This window comes from Phocoena sinus, chromosome 17 (genome assembly GCF_008692025.1).
Source record: "Phocoena sinus isolate mPhoSin1 chromosome 17, mPhoSin1.pri, whole genome shotgun sequence".
NCBI lineage: Eukaryota > Metazoa > Chordata > Mammalia > Artiodactyla > Phocoenidae > Phocoena > Phocoena sinus.
Genome location: NC_045779.1, coordinates 50853621 through 50875402, shown reverse-complemented (window position 1 = coordinate 50875402; position 21782 = coordinate 50853621). Strand labels below are relative to the sequence as shown.

At 36.4% G+C, this 21782-nt stretch overlaps 1 protein-coding gene across 3 annotated transcripts in view; it reads left to right on the top strand.

Annotated features, from left to right (window-relative positions):
* The window catches only part of RSPO2 (R-spondin 2), a 169409-nt gene that overhangs the window by 58002 nt on the left and 89625 nt on the right, over nt 1-21782 (top strand). For 2 of the 3 annotated variants that reach the window (XM_032610186.1, XM_032610185.1), the window contains one exon: nt 15809-15997. The exons of the other annotated variant lie outside the window; for it this stretch is intronic. In XM_032610186.1, the coding sequence (XP_032466077.1) occupies nt 15809-15997 (189 nt within the window). The remainder of the gene's footprint in view (nt 1-15808; nt 15998-21782) is intronic. 3 annotated transcript variants of the gene reach the window in all.

Sequence of the window (21782 nt, the reverse complement as noted above, 5' to 3'; positions counted from 1 at the left end):
ACTTTATGAAATGCTGAACAGTGTACAGAAAGAGATGAACTCATTCGATCTCTTTTCATTAACCATTGTTAACGCTTTTGCATCTATATTTGTAAGATATTTTTCTGTGTATATGGAGAAGGTAGAAATTTCCTAAGATACACACCCCGGGAGTACAGCAAAGTCACTTTATTTTCTAAGCTTGAGTTTAGTGTCTATCTCGAGACCTTGTTCTTCTTAGTAGTGGAAAATTTATCCTGGTAAATTCATATATTCTGTCAATTAAGTGTTTTTCCATTTTCATCACCAGATGAGCTCTGGCCTTCCCTCTTTCTCCATCCACCCGCTTCTCAGCAAGGTTTGCATCAAGTTTGTCTGGGGAGAGGAAGCAGTGGAGGGCCTCTGTCATCCTGATGCCACTCTCCACGACTGTGTGCAGTTAGCATTGGTTTGACTCTTCTATGTCTAGCTCTGCATACCTTCTGTCAGGGCATGAATTCACGTCCACGAAGTCCGCGTCTTCTGTCCTGACTGTGAGGCTGTCCCTGGCCTGTGGTCTCTCTCCACCGGGTCTGAGCTCTTCTTGAGATGTGAGGTTATTTCGGATGTTTTCCTAGACTGCTTTGGGCTTGAGAGGCCTTCTCAGGCCCTTTCTGCCCCAAATGCCTCACTCCAATGTCTCCATCCTGAGGCTCTAAGTGTCCAGGTTGGAGGCACACACCTGGGCACTCCTTTCTTAGGTTTCACATATATCTTCTGTTCTGATTCCCTAATTTATCCGGACAGGATATGAATATTCTTTCGTGCGACCGTTTCCCCCAAGGTTAGGGCATATGACTCTTTGTAGAGACCCACTCAACCTAAACTGAGTGTTCTCTTCTCCCTCCCTCCTACACCCCCAGTTCATGGGGTCTTTATCCTATCTAAGCAGGTAATTGGCTCTGATAGTCTTCCATGCTTATTTAAGACAGAAACATTTTTCCTCTGTGGAATTTGTCTCCTGTTTTTGAAACTCAGAACTCAGTGTCTCATAACGCAATGAAATTAAAAGAATGGGAAGGTTTTGCCTCTTCTAAGAGTTTTAAAATAGCATTTGGAAACTTAAAATTTGAGCATTTGCACTTCTTTCTTTGAGAAACTCTTCCCTGAGCCAGTGAATGCCACTTGTATATTTGAATAAAGAAAAACCTAAGGACTAAGAATGAACTTAAAAGAAAAAAGTTCATACTGCAGAATATCATGCCATGTATGATAATAATATAATATGTGTAATATAATATGTGTAATAATATGTGTAACATTATACACATGTGTTTTTAAATAGAGTCTTACATTATTTTTATAATCCGCCTTTTTACATTTTTCTATATGGAAAGAGCCTTCTTTGCACGTTAACTAACATTGCTGTGTATAATAAATGATCTTTAAAGTCAATATTTTAGATCTGATAAATTATTCAGTGTTCTATTGATGGACACTTTGGCTCTTTACTATCTTTTCACCATTAAAACAAACGCTGTGATGTGAATTGTGTGTCTTTATGTATTTGTCCATTTCTTTCCATAGGATTCCTGAGAGTGACATTGCTGGGTCAAAGGAAAAGTATAATATTGCTAAACTATAGAAGATTTGTACTTATTTACATTACCGCCAGGAGTATATGAGGTTGTCATTTTCTAAATGCTTACTGATAGTTTTTAATCATCAGTCTCCTAAACTTTAATATATGATGAAGTTGGCTGCTTATTTTAATTTGTATTTTTTGTCACTAGTGAGTTTGAACATATTTTCATGTACATTTTTCCGTTTCTTTGATCAACTTTTAATAGTTTGTTTATATTCCCTACTTCCTCTTCTAAAAGGACCATTCTCCATGTTGATCTGCAAGTATTCAATATATACAAAAACATCTACCCTTTTTTTGTGTGTTGCTATAATTTTTTCCAGTTTGTTCCTTTGTTTAGTAAGTTTTTTTTTTTGCTGGTCTGACTTTGTCACACAGCCTTTCAGGAGATTCTTTTGCTTTATTAACAGATTTTAAAATAGGCAAACCATTTTACAAAGTGATTTTTTATTACATATGTATGAAATTTGGGTACCTTTAAATATGTTTATAATAGTTTAATTCTTGAATCTAATTTTGGTTTTCACTGATATTACTTAAATAGTAACATTATTTCTCTTTATGCCGACTGCTCTCTACTAGGTTACAGTGAAAAGGCTGCTATTTCATGATTATAAATTCACAAAGAGAAAGTTGCACTGGTTTGTGAGATGATGTACACCCCCCAGTTAGTAAGTGAATTGAATGTTAGGAAAATGTTCACAATAGCATGAACTTGAGCATCTTATCTTCTTTGTGGAAGGTGATCCCCAGAGGCCAGGTGGCTGCTCTGTGCATGAAGTTGGTCGTGTGTTAGACCATGGAGAGTGATGAGCTGAAGTGGACAGGGCATGTCTGTTTGATGCAGGCAGCTGCCATACAGCTCAGTTGATAGTTATCAAGCTGGAATGTGGGCCATACCATATGATTATTCAAGAAAAAAGCAAGAAATCTGAATTTCCATGAAAAAATTTAGAGGAACAGATATGTTGTGAGTAAAACAAAGTACTTCTACAGGCTGCATAGGGGCTCATGGTCATCAGGTAGGAGGCTTTGCTTTATATTTTTTTGAGGCAGAACTGCTCTATGTGAACAGTGTCCCCCAGAGCTGTGTAGAGTATAGCCATGTGTGGTGGCCCTAGAAATGCGTCTATACCACAGTGATGGAATGATTTTCCCAGAGAGTAGCTAACGTCCCCCCTCCTCTATTCCCTTGGGGCGTATGGGCTTGCATGCTCACGTCTGTGCATAGGTGTGTGCCAGTGTATATGAGCCTAACGATTGGCTCCTATGGTGAGAAGACACCAGATGCCTCATAATCTCTGTCTACTGTCTCCTTAGTTTCCTCTTTTGCTACAATCCTTTTTGAAATACGTTGCTCTCAGAATCGTGTGAGTAAAAATGAAAAGAATAAAGAGGAAGAAACAGGTTTCTGCAATATCAAGTTCAGGATCCCAGAAAATGAAATTGGAGACTCAGTGATTACAGAGTAATTAGAAGAAGTATCTATTGACAAGAATTCTTGACAGATGTGTGCTTCTCATTTCATCACATCAGGAAGCATATGAGGCAGTTTGTCCCATTTTTGGTGATACTCAGTCTGATCCCTTGGTTAATGCGCATTCTGCCAAACCTCTTCATCATAAAGGGAACTTCCCCCTTTGGAATTAGTAAGTAATCTCTCGGGTGATACTTTTTCCCAGTAAGCTTTCACCTAATGATGTTAGGATGGTGATGATTCCTGCCTGAATTAAATTATCGTATTAATGATGCATCTAATTTATGTGGCCACAGTCATTCAAATGCAGATTGTAGGATATTCTACAAGACAGCTGGCCTGGACTCTAAACATCTCAATGTCAAGAAAGACAAAAAATAATGGGGGAGGTATTCTGAATTAAAAGGACTAAAGAAACAAACCAAATGCAATGCACAGTCCTTGATTGGTGTCTGGATAGATGGAAAGACATTTTGGGGATGGCCGATGAAGTATGAACATAAACACCGTAAAATATTATTTTACCCACGATAAATTTTCTGACATCTGACAATGGTATTGTGATTATGTAAGAAAATGTCCTTATTCTCAGAAGGTGCATGCAGAAGAATTTCATGTGAAGTATTGTGGTGTCTGCAACTTACTTATAAGTAGTTTACCAAATATGAGTGTGCTATTTCTATATCTTTCTATCTGTAGATCTGTGTGTATATAGACAGAGACATAGATATAGATATAGATATAGATGTTGATATATAGATAGGGAGAGAAAGCAAGGGAAACTGTGATTTTTAAAAAAATAACGAGGTTAATTTTGACAGGACTTGTTCTTATTGACATAAACACCGTGATAGGTGTTTATAATAATTATTTTCAACTATAAGTGCTTACAACCCTGGTGTCCTAAAGCCTCTTCTAAAATTTGGAGTTTTTGAAATTCAGTTTTCCCAACTTATTGAAAATCAGACCGATTCATTTCCCTTCTTTAAAGCCCTCCATTTTTTTTTCAGGAATCAATTTTTCAATATTAAAAAAAATAAAGATATATTCATTAGGGTCTTCTTGCTTATCTTATAGTCAATATTTTTTCCTTAAGCTGTGATTTTTTTCCCTTTTCACTTTGAAGGTCTTTGTTTTTAATAAATACAAAATGAAAGCAGAAAATAAGTTTTTCTACCTCTTTCATCTAGTGTTATGTTATATCAATAATTGGACTGAACAATTTCATCTTGTTAATTTTGCTCTTAAAAAAAAAAAGTTCCCCGTAAACCTTAGGAAAATTTAGCCTTCCTAGGAAAATTTAGCCTTCCTCACATTTGTTTGTGACTAACCTATTTTTCTCCTGAATGTATGCTTTTGTACATGTTGCTTAAAATGTTTGAATTCATCAGAGGACTTCCTATGAAACCTTATTGAATTCTAATAGAATATCGTTCATTTCTTTTCCCATTGGGATTATGTAAGTTGATTATTATTTTGAAAATATCCTCTTTTTCTTTTCTTTTTTTTTTTTTTTTTTTTTTTTTTTTGCGTTACGCGGGCCTCTCACTGTTGTGACCTCTCCCGTTGCGGAGCACAGGCTCCGGACGCGCAGGCTCAGCGGCCATGGCTCATGGGCCCAGCCTCTCCGCGGCATGTGGGATCTTCCCAGACCAGGCCACGAACCCATGTCCCCTGCATCGGCAGGCGGACTCTCAACCACTGCACCACCAGGGAAGCCCTGAAAATATCCTCTTAATTCCTCTTCTAACTTAGAAATGTTGGCTGCAAAGCCAAACCTGTATCCTTCCAAACTTCAAAAAAAATCCATCGTTGAAGTCTTGGATTTTACTTCTAGGGTCGCAGTTTCTGTATATTCGACTCTTTTAAACCCCATGGTAACATCATAGTTTCCATATTCTCAGCAAATTCTTTCTTGTATCCAAGTTAAGTATTGAGTGGCTCCTTTTGCTATTGTCTGAAAGATAGATTGTCAATAAGATAGGCCAAGATTTATCAGACATACAAGGACAGAGAGTTCAGCATCCCCCATTCCTGTGCAGACACCTGTGCCCGTACTAGTCCTCCCCTTGGGATATCCCCCTAGAGTTGGCAAACTCCTGCTCCAACTGGCAACTCATCTTACCACCTATTTCTTAGCTCTTCCAGGATAAATTTGATCTCCTTCTTCTCTACCCCTAAGCACTTGGTAGCGTGCACATAAAATGCAACTTAAAATCCACAGCACCTTAAAGGGCTCTCAGTGAACAAATCTAGGATAAGTTGAGCACAGATTACAGTAACAGATGATAGTACACTGAATAAAATCTGCGATTCCCTAGTGATGTAAACAAACAAGCAGAGAAATAAATGAAGGAGAAGGGAAAGCTCTTCCTAACACTAGAACACCCCCTAATAAATGGAGAAGAATGATGGAGTTATAAAATCACCTTTGATAACCATCAGAAGAATAGTTGATTTAGGCAAAAGGATCACGGGTGGATGCCAAAACCAGTGTGTGGAAGTTTGAAGAACAGGATATGTATGTAGTTTAACTATATCTCCTCAAAAAAAAAAATACTTCTTATAGAGGGAAAAATAGTGACTTTATAGTATAGAAACCTGACCGACACCACCTTAGTCAAGGGATCAAAGTTAATATCACCAGTAATGTAACCAAATTCATCAAGTGCCTCTTGACCTGCACGAGAAAAGGACATAACATCAATTCATACATAATCCCCCAAATGTGAGATCAGTCCACCAAATAGATATTCTGTAAATAACTGATCTTCCAGAATGTCAAGCTCATGAAAGAGGAACTGTTCCAGATGAAAGGAGACTGAAGAAATAGTTCAACTTAATGCAATGCATACTCTTGGATGGGATTCTAGTCTAGGAAAATAGTAGATATAAGGGACATTATTGGGATAATTGAATATGGACTGGGGGTTAGAAAATAGTATTGGATCATATCAATATGGCTGATATTATAAGACAATGTCCTCGTTTTTGGAAATACATACTGAACACTGAAATTTAGAGGGAAAAGAGTGTAATGTCTACAACTTAAATGGTTCAGAAAAATAGTATATGCATACATTTATATACACATGCATAAGTGTAGGTATCTATATACACATCTCTGTCTGTAAACATGCATACATACAGTTTTGCCACTTTTTTGAGAGTGACCAAGCACTATTTAGTTTTCCAGCAGTGCACATGGAGTTTGCTTTTGGCTTCTGAGGCTTGGAGGGAGTGAAGGAGAATTATGGTAAGTGAGCAGGGGCAAACTGCTCTCAAACTCTTTGTGTCAGTCTGTCAGTCCAGCCTCTTCACTTTAGCGCATCTTTAAAGTCTAGTTTTGCTCATTTGGATGGCGTAACGAGCCTTTCTAATTACATAGGTATGCTTGCTGTGTTACTTCAAAGGCCCCTTGTCCAGGACACGATTTGTCTTCAAAGACAGTGAGGAGAGTGGCCCATTTGCAGGAAATTGCATGGTTTGGGGGTGATGTTTTTTCTTTGAACTTGTCAATTGGAGTAGAGTGCTGGCTTTTTGCTGTATGCCCAAACAGTTAAAGACCTTCCATTTATAATTTTGAAGATTTCTCTTTAACCTCTGCCAGAAGAAACCTGTAACTCAGTTTCCCCCATTATCCTTTGTGCTGTATCAGCAGTTTGACTCTGAAGTGTTTTTGTGGATGACATCCTAATTTTGTTGGTTTATGAGACTTAATATAGTCCTAGTTATGTTAGGAAAGAGTTAGTATAGTACTTTTAGTGGCTAATCACCAAAAGGAACTTTGATTATTTTGCTGTAGCTAAAAACAGAGCACAGGGGCAGTGAGCAAATTACAAGGGTACAGTCTAATTTGAAAGAAAGTCCTCACAGTTTTAATCATGGTACAATGCATTTTTTCCCTAGGTGCTGTACATATATCTCTTAATGAGGAAATTAAAAGCATGGCTTTTGAAATCAGAGGTCAGAACTGGATTTAAATTAGTCACTAGCAAACTGTATGACTTTGGAAAGGTTTCTTAAACTCTCTGATCTGTTTATTCACTTTTGATAAACAGAAATTATGAGTAATAAACATTACTTAGAATGTTTCCCCAAGTTCATTTTCTTTTCTTTCCCCACCCCCATTTTGACTTTTCTCTTTTTCATTTCTTCTTGTTCTGAATAGATATAACTTCTTAGAGCAAGAATGGTTAAGCAGCTAGATTGCAAACTGTGTCTAAGGTATTGATTGCTGTGAAGTTAGCAGACTGACGAAGCATGTTAAAATGAACTGTTGATAAATATTAAATACAGACAATTGATTTAAAAATTACTGAGAACTAAATCCTGTGTAGGCCTGAAGATTTAGTAGTGAATCATTCTGATTTTTATTAGCATAAGTAATATTTTACCCACAGCGACCTACACTGAGTATAATAAAGCTTTCACCCTTTTTTGCATTATAGTGTATTCCGGAATAATTGTTACATAATAATGTTTGTCAACCCAAAGTGTTTGTTAGTGTGTTTTTCATTAAGGCAACTTAAAAAAATTTTTAAATTATCTTTGTTTGAAGAGACCTTTCTCTAGAACAGTGTAGCTAACAGTGTTCATTCCCAATTTTAAAACACAGTGGATAATCCTGGGAGTTTCCACATCTAAAACACATGGAGTCTTTAATCTGGTTAGTTATGGCGTGGGTGGTTCTTGAGGGCTGTGTTTATGACACCAAATAAGCCATCCAGTTGGCTTTCCATTTATTGTTTTAAAATTAAAATCATGAAATAAGCAGGAGTTAGTTTATATTCTATTAATCTTTGAATAGACAGGAAGGGGAGTTTTTCCTATAGGCAGTTGGGTAGGTCAGACGCTATGCACACTTAAGTTACAGTACTTAGGAAGTATGCAAAACTATTTTGAAGTAGTGCTAGTATAAGAAGTATTTAAGTACTTTATGGAATAAAAATCTGGCTCTGTTTATGAGCAGTTTGCTTTTTTCTATTTAAATAATTGGATTATCTCCTTGTATAAACATGGGACCATGTGAAAGTGGTGGTTTCACAATCTTCATAAATGTATCTATTTAGATCTGCTCATGTTGGAGTTACCATTAGCACCAACATTCTGTCAACATTTCCACAGGGTCTTTTAAGTATGTTGTGAAAGTCCAAGCCAACCCTTGGCATGAGTGATCTATACTACACAGCAGTTTCTAGCCACAGCTTAGAGGATCCCATACATTATAACTTTACGCTTACTTTTCCTCTGGCATTAGAACAGTTTTATGGAGTAAATTTTTTTTCTCTGTCACGGATTCAAGCAGGTGGCTTATTTTATACAACATAAAATATGAGTCTTCCCTTGTTTCAGAACATCATATATCTTTGGGAAAATGAGCAAATCTCAAACCATCTTATATTTTGCTCATCAACTAATTAATGTTACTGGTGTTAGCAGTTGTAGAAGCTGAAGAGCTTATGATTCTGGTATTTTGCTTATGTTAATAGTTTAGTTCTGGGATGCGGGTGTTCTGACCCTTAATTGTATATATTTCCCGGTTACCTGTCAGCGTTAACATCTAGCATAGGAATATGCATTAAGATTTTTGTGTCAGAGTTTGTAGCGGGGGTGTGGAGGGAAGAGAAATAATTCTGCCAGGGCTTGGCTTCGACAGTGAGTGTTAATTATGAGAAGTACTTCACCATTTGGGGAATTGTATGTGCTAACTCGAGGGCTCATGGTTTTACTTCTTTGTTAGAGTCTATACATAGCTACTTTTATCTTTTCTTGTGTCTTTTTACTTGACGTTGGGTGTTAATGACTGTTTTTGGAAACCTGTTTCTGGGTTCCATTTAACTCATTCAGATTCTTGTGTTCTACTTCATGTTTAGTTGGTCAGTACATAGAACTGGCACATCAAAGTGGTCATTTCAACTTTCCGTGAGCTTCTCTCTGTGGTCCTGAGCCCTGAGGATCAGGACCTGATGGATTCTGATTAAAAAAAAAAAAAAAAAAAAAACACTTAAGTACCTTGCATTGAATGTAAGATGTGCATTCAGAAGCTCTTTTGGGAAATCTCTGGCTCCTATCACCAGATGTGTGACCTGCTCACGTTTTGGGTGAAATATGCTAAAGGGAGACTGCTTGGTCTCAAGGTAGAATGTGTTGAACCAAAGTAATTTTTCCTCTGATGATTGCAGTGGCTGCTTTGGTACATTCTTTCAGTTTCCTCCAGTTCTGGCAGACTCTCTTGAATATTAATGATGATGTGTTAAATTAGAAGGGGAATGTGTTTTATCATGTTCTGGATAGGTTTGTTGTGCCCTCAAACATACTTATGTAAGATTCCATCCACATTTATTTTGCAACCGTATCTTAGCTCATCATCTTTCCTTGACCTGCCCTTATCGAGCATTCTGGGCTTCCCTGAGACGTCTTAGTTAATTTATACTTGAAGCATGCATGACATGCCTCATCCAGACTTTCTGCTTCCTGTGATGTGTAAAAAAAAGAAAAAGAAATACCCCGTCCAGTTAACCACACTACAGCCATGGTTAATCGTGGTTGTAACTGTACTTCTGAGGTGCCAGTCTATAAAGGATTATGACTCATGTAGTGCTGACACTGGCGAGAAATCAGGAGCTTACAATTGTGGTCCTTTTCCTCATTTTTTCTGAAGATGTTAGCACTTCATGTGTTAAAATAAACCTGTAATTCTACTTAACTTTCTCCCTCCATATTTTAAAATCTAGTAGCTTTGAGTTTTTATACAGTGAGACACACACTTTTGTAGGAGCAGCAAAATCATCTGATTAAATTCCTTTAATCCTGATGTCATTAAGAATATTCATCTCTAGAGATGATTTCAATATTTAAGGAGGCTTATAAATCTTTAGAAATACTATTTTCCTAAGGAATACTTCTGAAGATAAGGATATATCCATTCTTTCATTCCTAATTAACATGTTTTAGGGGGATAAACAATGGTATTAATTATCAACTAATAACATTTTCAGGCAGCCAATTAATATGGGTTTCTCAAAGCTAGTACTTTGAGAAGTTAAAAGTTTTGTAAGCCTTTTTCCTAAAAATATTGGTATCTATTGAAGGACTCATGATAAAAGATAAAGAGATTCTGAGAAAATATGGTCTAATTCTACAGGTTATAAAATTTTGGAATTTTTGGCACGTTTGCCCTTTATTCTCAAAAGTTTTTCTAGACTAAATTCATGTTATTTTACCTCCTCTAAAACTTTAATGGACATTTAGAAATTTATCTCTGTCAAAGCTTTCTTAACATTGTTCATTTTAGCATGTTAATTTTAACCTGTTAAAACATAATTTTAACATTTTCTAAGGCATAATGATTTTAATGGTGAGCATCCAGAGTGTTAAAATTTGTTGTCTTTGCATCAAAGATCAGATTATTTTATTTTCTATAAATACTTACAATTTAATGTAAAACTAAGGAAAGTATCCTAAGATAGGCATTTCTCATTTTGGTCAAATCTTGTGTGGCTCCTTAATTCACGACCTCGATTGCTTAGTTGAGTTTGAGCTTGGGAGTATACATGATTACATGGCTTTTTATCCCAGTGTTGCCAGGCTGTCGTGGAAGTATCTATGCCTGACTTGATTTGTATAGAATCTGACATGCGAGTTCCCTGTCATTGGTGCCAGAGATAGGGTTTTGGTTTCTAAATATATATCTTGAATTGGGGATTGGGCAGAGATAAATATATTAGCAATTTTATGATAAGATTGATCAATGAAGTTAATAGTAGTTTTTCATTTTTTAAAAAGCTGTTCAACTTGTAACATTATTTAACCTGCAAATATGGAGTAAGGCTAAGATGCCAACAGCCCATTGTTCAGTCCCATTATTTTCAGGATTAGAAATCTGTACTCTTTGTCAGAAATGGATGCCTTCACCTAGCAGGAATTTAGATTTCTTCTTGTTTGGCAGGGCCTACTCCAGAAACAGGGGAACACTTTTAAAAAGTATTAGGAGTATATTAGAAACAGATGGGCATTCAACACCTACATAAAATGTTCTATGGGATAAAATGTGAATAACTGGGTTTGATTTAACAAAGGATCAAACTTAAAATCTCAGGATTCATGAAAAACCAAACTCACTTTGCAATTTAAGAGGAATACAAATCAGATAATTAGAATCAAGAGTAAAGAGTTTGGGCTTCCCTGGTGGCACAGTGGTTGAGAGTCCTCCTGCCGATGCAAGGGACACGGGTTCGTGCCCCTGTCCGGGAAGATCCCACATGCCGCGGAGCGGCTGGGCCCGTGAGCCATGGCCACTGAGCCTGCGCGTCCGGAGCCTGTGCTCTACGACGGGAGAGGCCACGACAGTGAGAGGCCGACGTACCTCAAAAAAAAAAAGAGTAAAGAGTTTGAGTTATACTGGTTTTTTTCTCCTTATGTACTTAGTGATATAAGTAATTGTTACTTGGTTTCTGCCTCATGATTTTTGTTTTCTGTATCCATATATTCCTTTCCCTGTCAGGGAGATATGTGTGGATTTGTGTTTACACCACTGTCTAGCACCTTTTTGAAGATTTTTAATGTTTTATGTGATATATTTCATCTTTAGAATTTTGGGTGGATCTAGATTTAGAAAAGTGTTTTGGTTGGAGTGATGAGGCTCTGGATGTCAGCAGGCTTTAGGGTTGGAAAAGTTGAAGCTTACGGGGAGAGCAAATAAACACAGTCGTCAAAGCTGGGAATTAAGATTTGTTTATTCACCTGCATACTTGAATTAAATCTCATAGAAATAGGCAGAGCCATTTGACTTATTAAGATCCTGACAAAATAAATTACTCTAGTCATGCTTAAAGGTCTATTTTTTGCCTGGCTTTAGATACAGAGATTGGTGTAGTCACCGTATAACGGATGAAGAAGTTCTTGTTGAATTAAGCTGTTGACGTACAACATAGAGGTGACTAGGATAGTTGACATTGGACAACAGTTAATTAAACCAAAAAGTCCATTTGAGGTTTGGGGCACAAAGCTTCAAATTGCCAAAATTACATGTGTTCTTGTCCTTCAGTATTGAGGAGCACGGTTGAAGAAGATTGGGGGAAGGGAAGAGAGAGCACTTAGGTTGGGTGTGGCTCACATCACTTTTGTTTTAAGAGAATTCCTCCTGTGTAGGGTTATAAAGATATCTAAGATATGGACTCAGGTAAGTATTCCCTATTTCATTTTCATTGTCAGTTAAGGTTCAAGTAAATAAAGCAATGCTTTATTGATTTTAAGAATACCTTTTTAAAAATGTAGAGTACAATTTGTTGACTCTGAAATCTTTGTGGTCAGGATGAAAGTTGGCTTCTGATACATAAAACAAAAAAAAAGCCTTTAATTTATGATGATTCTCTTAGCTCTGTAATTCTCTTTTCTCCATACTTCTTACTCCAGAGTGTGATTTATAGTGATAAAGAGCTCTTGGTTTAACTTTTGAACTGAAAGTAAGTATAGCTTCAGTTTTACTTTGTGATGACTGTGGTACAGAGAACCTTCTCCTTAAACCATTTTGCTATGTATGTAAATCTTCCAAATTCTCCTTTTACTTATGAAACTAAGTTTGGGATTTGGACAACCTTGATAGTACCTTTTCATATTTGTAGTTAAGTTGCAGAGCAGAAGGCAGCCAGTGAACTATTCTTAGACGTGCTGCAGAGGACCCTGCAGTGTGGGGCTGCCTTTGATGCAGTCCAGCCAGCAGCTCCTGCCCTTGCCTTAGTCTCCTGGTTGCTCCTACATAAGGACTTCTTCTTTCACAAGAGAGTCATAAATTGCTTCCCCAAATATCATGCCAGAGGGTCTTTGTGCTTAAGGTGGGTTATGTTCTCAGGCAGCCCTGAAAATTAAAATGAGTTGGGTTCTCCCCAGTCACCACTTCCTCTGCCAAAGCCATTTCATCCATCATACAGCTGCTGAGTCTTCCTAGTTCTGTCCTTTTCATCCCGTGTTCTGCACCCTACCCACCCCACTCTCAGTTTTTACCCCTTCCTTACACAAAAGTTTGTCTGTATCCCAGTTTTTGAAACTTACATACTCACTCCTTACAACCTGCTCAGGACACTAATAACAAAATGGGAGAATAAAACCTCTTCAGAAGGCAGCTGGGGAAATTGTAAATAGTCTAACCTTATTTCCAGTTGGCTATGTAAAAATGCTTTATAAGTCATAATTATTTCATGAGAGTAAGGGGTAACAGAAATCCTATGATGAAAATAAAAGCAGAAGAGCTGAGCCAACAATAGAACGTAGAGAGAGGTACATGGGGAGGTACTGTCTAAGTGAGAAGTAATAAGGGCCTGACTTATGAGAAGATTAGTGGAAATTACAAGAGTGAGGGCTGGAATTAAGTCTTTAGAAGGAGACATTCTCATTAATCTAGAAGAGGAAGAAAACTTTCAGTAATGACCCGGCTACAGGAGTTGGGAGGACAAGAGACTGAGAATGAGGTCTTGAATTAAGGATCTGAAAACCAGTTGTGGTCTTCATAAAAGTAGTGTTGGGGATAATTACATGGGTGGGGATGGTAGGTTGAGGCTGCAGATAAAACGGACACTTCCAAGAAATATGAGTGATATTGGTCTGATTCATTGATATGAGAAGATGCTCACAACTTGATTGAAATTGAGCAAGTTATCATACTTCATGTAAAGTCTGATCACAGTTATGAAAAATACCAATTACATATTATAAATACTGTATATGCGTACATATATAAAGGGGTATCTGGAAAGTTTGCCAAAATTTTATTAGGAATTCTATCTGAGGAGGTGATTTTTGATCTGAATTGATTCTGTTTTGCTCCACAGTTACAGGTTTAAGAAAATAAGGTGGTAAATAAGAAATTAGTTGGGAAGCATAGATAGCTTTGCAAGCAAGAGAAAGTCTCTAACACTATGTAAATAAAAGCAGTTTTGAACAGTTGATAGAACAAAGTCCTGGAATAAGTGGGAAGAAGTAGATCTTAATGCCCAATTCAGAGGGTCATCTTGACCATGATTTCTGGTCCTGAGTGTCTTGGTTCTTCTTTGGCCCCTTCTCTGAAAGGTTAGACTAAGCCCTTGTTTGGGAATCTCTCTGGAAGAGAGGCTGCAAGAACAAGTCAGGGAGCCCAGAAGTGGGGAGAGCATGTTGTGGAACTGAAACCTATGTAGGTCTGCGGCAAGTAGTTGTAAATATACTGGATGTTAAATCATTATAAATAAGGACTGGTGTGGTATACAGTGTGCTTTGTTGTATAGCTGCTAATCTGAATACTGTCGGCTTGGTATTAATTTTATATGCAATAAAGATTATATGTAGGGCAAATAGGATGTAGTCTCAAAGCAGAAAGTTTCAATAATTGATGAATTTTCTGTTCCTTGTCTTATTTCTTTTGTGGGTTAACTCAATAAAATGAAGTCAGTGTGGCCTTAAGCTTATGACCTTACATGAACTTTTTATACTTTAGAAATTATACTAGGATTTCAGATTATATCATTTCTGAATTTTATACCAGGGCTAGAAACGGAATTTGTTTTCTTTTCAATTACCATTTTTGTCACTAGCTGTAGTGAACTTCATAAGGTTCATATATTTCAGATACTGTTTTTTCTTACATGCTTCCTACCTTTTTAATATTTATATCTTGTTTTGTGCCACAGTTCTTTAAGCCTGTTTTTTTGTTAAGTCCCTCTCCCAGTCTACCATTCAACTTGCCTTAGAATGTTTTTCAGTTTTAGAATTTTAATTTTTCTAATTTGCCCATTTTATGATACTGCTTCTTCCCATGTGATTTCTAGTCATTTCATCTCTTCAAATACTCTAAAGATACTCATTTTAAAGTCATTTTCAGATGGTTCTGTTATTTCTGATTCTTTAGGAATGAAATCTCTTACTCAGACTGACTCTTCCTCATTGAGGTTTGCTTGCACATGTGATTTGTTTATTTTGATGTTAAGGTGGTTTTCCATGAAAGTCCCAGGTTGTAGTCCCAGTCTCAGGATTGTAGAAAATTTCTGTAAGGTTGTTTCATACTTTTTTCTTTGTGGATTTTGCTGGATCTGGGCAAGTTTTTTATGTTAACCTCTTGACTTAGGGACCCCATACTACATTGATGATTTAAACTTGGATACCACACTTGGAAGTCTTATAGATTTGGGGTAGCTTTCTCTTATGGGTTATATTTTTCTCTCCTGTGCTCACGTCCTCTATGCCCCAATCCAGGGTTGGAAACCTCTTCTCTGGCCAGCTGGAGTGGGGGCTTCTAGTGCTTGTTCCATGGACACACAAGCCTTTACGACTCCAGTCTCCATAGAGACAAGCATCAGCTCTTTACATGCGTATTTCTTTTCTTTTTTATATTGAAGTATAGTTGATTTATGATAGTGTGTGAGTTTCAAGTTTATAGCAACGTGATTCTACATGCATATTTCTTGGTCTGGACTCAGGACCCTGCCCTGAGGTCTGCCTCTGTCTGCTCTAGCATCTCCATAAGCCGTTCAGTTTGAGCTTCCAGCCTCAACTCTGTCTCTGGGTTTCCTCTTTGTTTCTAAGTTTGGTTGTGTATTAACCGTTGTTTTTTGGAGGGTGGCAGAGGTTATTTTGTTTAGCATTTCTATGTGATTAAAGTAAAAGGACAAGAGACACTTGTCTTTTCAGCATGTTGCATTGACCAGAAGTCTGATCATATTCATATTTAAATGTATTTTGTCTTTTCTCTTTTACAGCTAGTTATGTATCAAATCCCATTTGCAAGGGATGCTTGTCTTGTTCAAAGGACAATGGGTGCAGCCGATGTCAACAGAAGTTATTCTTCTTTCTTCGAAGAGAAGGCATGCGCCAGTATGGAGAGTGCCTGCATTCCTGCCCATCCGGGTACTATGGACACCGAGCCCCAGATATGAACAGATGTGCAAGTGAGCAGTCAACTTTTGTCCACCCTATTTTATTGTTTATGCCACTTAGGGGGAGTTAAGTTGAAAATTTTGATTAAGAAAGAGCACAATTTTAATATGCTACAGAAATAGTTTAAGCTTAAACTTAAAAAAAAAATAAGTGAGGTGGTATAAGAACACTGTTACTTTATCTCTTGTATAGAAGTATATTGTATACACACACTTTTTTTAAAAGATTACCTAAGTATTTTTTCATAGCGTGTATCTCAAACGCAAGCATGGTAGGCAGATCTTTGTAAGGCATACTCAGCACTTATCAAAAAATAAAGGGATTTAAATACCTTTATATTGCGAACATCCTCTTGCGCTTACCACAGTGTCTGTAGCTTCTTTTTCTCTTATACTTGAGTTTGTAATACTTGAATTAGTCTAATCTGTAATTTAATACATGAATTTAAAGCACCACTGCTGATAAAAGGTACAACTAAAATATTTAGTTTACTTCAAAGTATTCTAAGTTTAGCAACCGCAAAAAGGTTATTAGGGAATGGCATTCTATACATAGGAACGCAAGTACAATTTTTTACCTTTTAGTCCAAAAAGTCACTTCTCATTATAGAATTATCCTTAACTTCTGGGTAAATGGTAAAAATTGGAGTTTAAAAAAATGAGTAAGATACCAAAGGAATATCCCCCTTTTTAAGGAGCTCAAATTTTAGGGGCTAGAAGGAGAAAAAAGGGGAACATGGAGTGAAATGACAGATGGGTAAGATGTTTAATCATAATTCAATACACTAAGTACTAGATCAGCAGGCAACTGGTATGTTATGGGAGTGATTTAATTATCTCCAATTAACACACTGTGTGCATGACTATTAAATCAGCTGAGGTCTTTAGGTAAGAAGAGAGTTTGAATTTTATCATCCAAGGGCAATGTTATTTTGAAAGAAGACAGAACTACTAGAGGAAGGTTATATAGAATCTGGGAAGAAGAAGGGACACGTTTGTAAGAATAATGTGTTTGGGAAACAAGAAGTCTCCTTTGGGGATGCTGTTGGCATCTTGGCAAGGCAACTTGGCCTGCATTGCTGGACATTTAACATTCTTAAGTCCCTGCTCGGTAAAGCTTCTTCATTCCCCCAAATCACTGTGACAATAAAAAATGTCCCTAAAAATTTCCAGACACCTCCCAGGGGAGCAGTACCATCCCTGGAGAACCATTGAGTAGTAGCTGCTTAGTGTGAGGTGTGGTTGGAATTGAAGATGAAAAGGGAGGCTTGAGTGCAAATGATAAAAGTCTTGAGTGCAATGTTAAGAAGTCTGGATGTTATCTGAGGGTTCTGAGCAGACAGTGAATTAAAGCAATTGCTTTATTTAAGGAAATTCTTGCAGAAGTGCAGGAAATGAATTGGAGAAGGCTACTGTAACAATTGCAGATGAGAAATTGTGTTCTGATGAAAGGTTTTTGGGTAATGAATTCCAGAGACTTTTAAAATAGAATCAATGAGACTTAGTAAGTAACTAATTTCACAGAATAAAGAGAGAATCAAATTTGATACTAAGGTTTCTAGCTAAGGTGACTAGGTGAATAGTTTTGCCATTAGCAAGATAGAAACATATGGATTTAGAGGAGATTTGTATGGACTTCCATTTTATGGAATTGTTGGGATTAATAACTAGAGGGGTACGGCTCCCCCAGAGTATCAATAGATTGGCCATTTTTTTCAAATATGTACCTTATCCTTAAGGTGTATGATTTGGGGTAGCTAGTAATGTCTATCCTCATAGTTTTTGAACCTTCATAGGAGGATATGTCCATCTTGAAATGGATTCCTGTTCAGATTGCTTTAGACCACCTATGGGGGGGGGGTGGATGTGAGTCCATGAATATTCTGTGTGTTTTTTATTCCAGACTATCAGTGCACAAGGAAGATAAGAGTGTAGATAGCTCCAGGCATTTATTCCAAGTTCTATGCCTAGCACTCTACACACTGTATGGACAATAGGGTGACCATATAATTTATTACTCTACCTGGGACATTGGGGATTGAAAGTGGCTGCTGTTAATAACTATGCAGGGACATTGGGTGTAAAGAAGGGCTGTCCTGGGCAAACTGGAGTGGGTGGTCATTCAGCAATACCTCATAGTCTTATCAACAGGGTCTTCCTTAGAGAGATACCCCAAGGCAGGGCTTAACACAAACATTTTGGTTAAGTTGATCCCTTTTCTCAGAAATGGAGAGGAGAGCAATGACTGTAAATCAGCCTTGGAAAGAGAATCTACACGTGAAAATGGGTTTGCTATGGTTATGCTTATCGTAAGTGAATGCAATCGATGTTGCAGTTTACTGACCTAGAAATCATTACTTATCTGGTACAAGCGGGAAGTGCTTGTTCACAAGGCTCCTGTGAAGCAAAGTGAAAGTGGAAAATTATTTCTTAATTCTCAGTATATGACTTCAGATGATTATGGTTCATTCTTAGTAATATTGGCTTTTTTTCATAGATGCTTGAAATATATTGCATTGTTATTTGTATTCCATACAGAGGATGAGACAGATTTAAATTGGAAAAGCTGTCACAAACTTAGAATTTGAAATCATATTGACTTTTTGTTTTAGAAGATTAATGCTAGACAGTAGAGATTATACTTCAAGCAACAGTAGCTTTAAAAAATCCTCTAAGTGAAACTTGCTCATCTATTTCCTAATCACTAAAGTAAGATTTCATTGTAAAGAAAAACCTTTCTTCCAAAGAAAGACTTGCTCTATAAAATATTGGCTGAGGTTGGCTTCTTGGTCCATACAGTGTGGATCTTATAAAATTCAAACATGCTTATTAAAAACCAATTCAATAATCATTGAAAAAACATACTACAACACTGAGTTGCCATTGTCTCTGATACTGTTGGGTGAGATTTCTCTCATATTTTCTTTCTCATTCATTGATAAACTCATTTACATGAAAAAGCTTAATTTTAAAAATTGCTATACATATTCCTTGCAGAAAGCTTGGAAAGTACATAGAACTTTAAAAAAAATAAAAAGCAAAAACAAATACTACTCAGAGATAACAAAAGTCACCATTTTGGCTTCTATTTTTATAATCACACCTGTATATATATACAATAATATTTATTGCTCAGATTAACATTTAAATTTAGCTAGGAATTATAATTTTCTCTAGATAATTTTAAAATTTTTATTGGGGTAGAGTTGATTTACAGTGTTGTGTTACTTTCAGGTGTACAGCAAAGTGATTCAGTTATACATACATATCTATTTTTTCAGATTCTTTTCCCTTATAGGTTATTACAAAATACTGAGTATAGTTCCCTGTGCTATACAGTAGGTCCTTATTGGTTATCTACTTTATATATTAGCGTGTATATGTTCGTCCCAAACTCATAATTTATTCCTTCCCACCCTTTTCTCTTTGGTAACCATAAGTTTGTTTTCTAGGTCTGTGGGTCTATTTCTGTTTTGTATATAATTTCATTTGTATCTTTTTTTTTTTTTTTTTTTACATTCCACACATAAGTGATATCATATGATATTTGTCTGGCTTACTTCACTCAGTACGACCATCTCTAGGTCCATCCATGCAAATGGCATTATTTTGTTCTTTTTTATGGCTGAGTAATATTCTGGCTTCTATTCTTGACATTTTATTTCTGTACATATTTATGTCTTTCTTTCCTTACAAACGAGTCATCATTCTGTTTTGTAACTTGTTATAATTTAATGAATTATGAACATTTTTTCATGTCATTAATTATGACTGCATGTTTTCTACTGAATGGATATACCATAATAATCTAGCTAATTATCTGTTGAAAATTTGCATTTAGTTTTCACCACTATAAGCAGTTATATTAAGAATTTCCTTGTATATAGATTCTTTTGCTTATACACATATGTATAGTTTTACACGTTTTTTCTGATTTATTTTCATAAGATAAGCTTTTAAACATAGTATATTTTTCCAGCCTTACTGAGATATAATTGAGATACAAGCATAAAATATATTTTAAAGACTTTTGATATATATTGCCAAATGGCCTTCTGGGAAAGTTGTACTCGTTCACATCTTTACTAATAGCAGACATTTTCCCTTGCATCTCACCAACACTGGGTATTAGTGACAAAAAGGATAAAATGAATTTTTTTTGTTTTAATATGCCTTTCTTTGATACAAATGAAGGTAAACATTTATTTTTCTCATGAATATTGGCATTGCAGAATATTTACCAGAATCCTTGGCCTTCTTTTTTCCTCTAATTGCACAACTATTTTCTTAGTAACATAAATAAAAACCTTCAAGAGAAGGATAACACAGTATATGTTCACAGATCATAAATGGAGCATTCAATGAATTATCACAAAGTGGACACTCGTATGTTACCACCACTCAAGAAGAAATGTTAACAGTACCCCGAGAACCCTCATTATATACTTCCTAATCACTCCCCTTTCTCCTTCTTCAACAAAACTGCTATCCTGACTTGTAACCAAAACCATATAAAAGATTATTCATGATGACACTAATCATACTAGCTACAAATTGGAAAAAACTCAAATGTCCAAACAATAGAGTATTTTAAAAAGTATATATAGAAGTAGAGATGAACTACTGCAACATGAAGCATCATAAATAAATCTCACAATATAACATTGGGTGAAAGAGGCTATAAAATAATATTTACATACTTTTCAAAAATAGGTAAAATTAATCTATGGTGCTAGATGGCAGGATTGTGGTTTTTACTGATGTGCATTTATTGAACACCTACTATGTGCTGACTTTGGTACTAGATACCTGGAGATACAATAATGAGTAATGACTAGTTTCTGTCCTTGAGTTGCTTATGGCATAGTGCAGTGAAATTCTACCAGGGGTGATTTTGCCCATTAGGGAACACTTTAGTAGTGTTTGGAGACATTTTGGTTAATACAAGCGGAGGTGTGCTACTGGTATCTGGTAGACAAAGGCCATGGGTACCACTCAACGTTCTACAGTGCAGAGGACAGCCTCCTGCAGCAAAGAATTATCTGGCCCGAAATGTCAGTAGTTTTGAGGTTGAGAAAGCCTGGCCTAGGTGGAAAGACAGATAGTTAAGTAAAGTGTATTATGTGGTAAATGCTGCTAACTATTTAGCTTCCATTCTGTGCCAGCTACTCTATTAGATGTACTTTTTCTCATTTTATTTTTCAAATAAGTGTGGAAAGTAGATTATGGTGTTTCTATTTTATGGATGAAGTTACCAACTAAGTAAAACGCACTTTCTAATGGTTGGGTGGATTTCAGCAATGAAGGAGCTGCCACTTAAAAAAAAGCTGTGGATGTTTGCAGAATTATTAGGATTAAGTATTATAGGTAGAAAAAAGGAAAAAAAAACACATGGAAAGGTATGGAGATGCACAAAAAAATCATTCCTTGTGAAGTAAGATGCAGGTGGTTGAGTGCAGTTCCACTGTAAAATCAGAAAACTAAAAAACTAGTTAGGTTGGTGGGGGCTAGGTCACTGCAGACCTTGTGTGTGAAATTTAGGTAGTGGAAACATCCTGAAAGCCACAAGTAGTCAACGAAGCATTACAAGTAAGGGAATGATAAAGGTTACGGTTTTGGGAAATATTTTTCTTTTAGCTGCATGGAAGATGGGCCAGAGGGGAGTCTGCAATGAAGGCAGCAAGATCAATATTCTGGGTAAAAAAAAAAAAAAATGAAAACAGCTGTATCCTCACTAGACCCTCCCTGGCCAATCTATATAAATTTTAACCTTCTCTATTCCAATATTTCCTTTTTT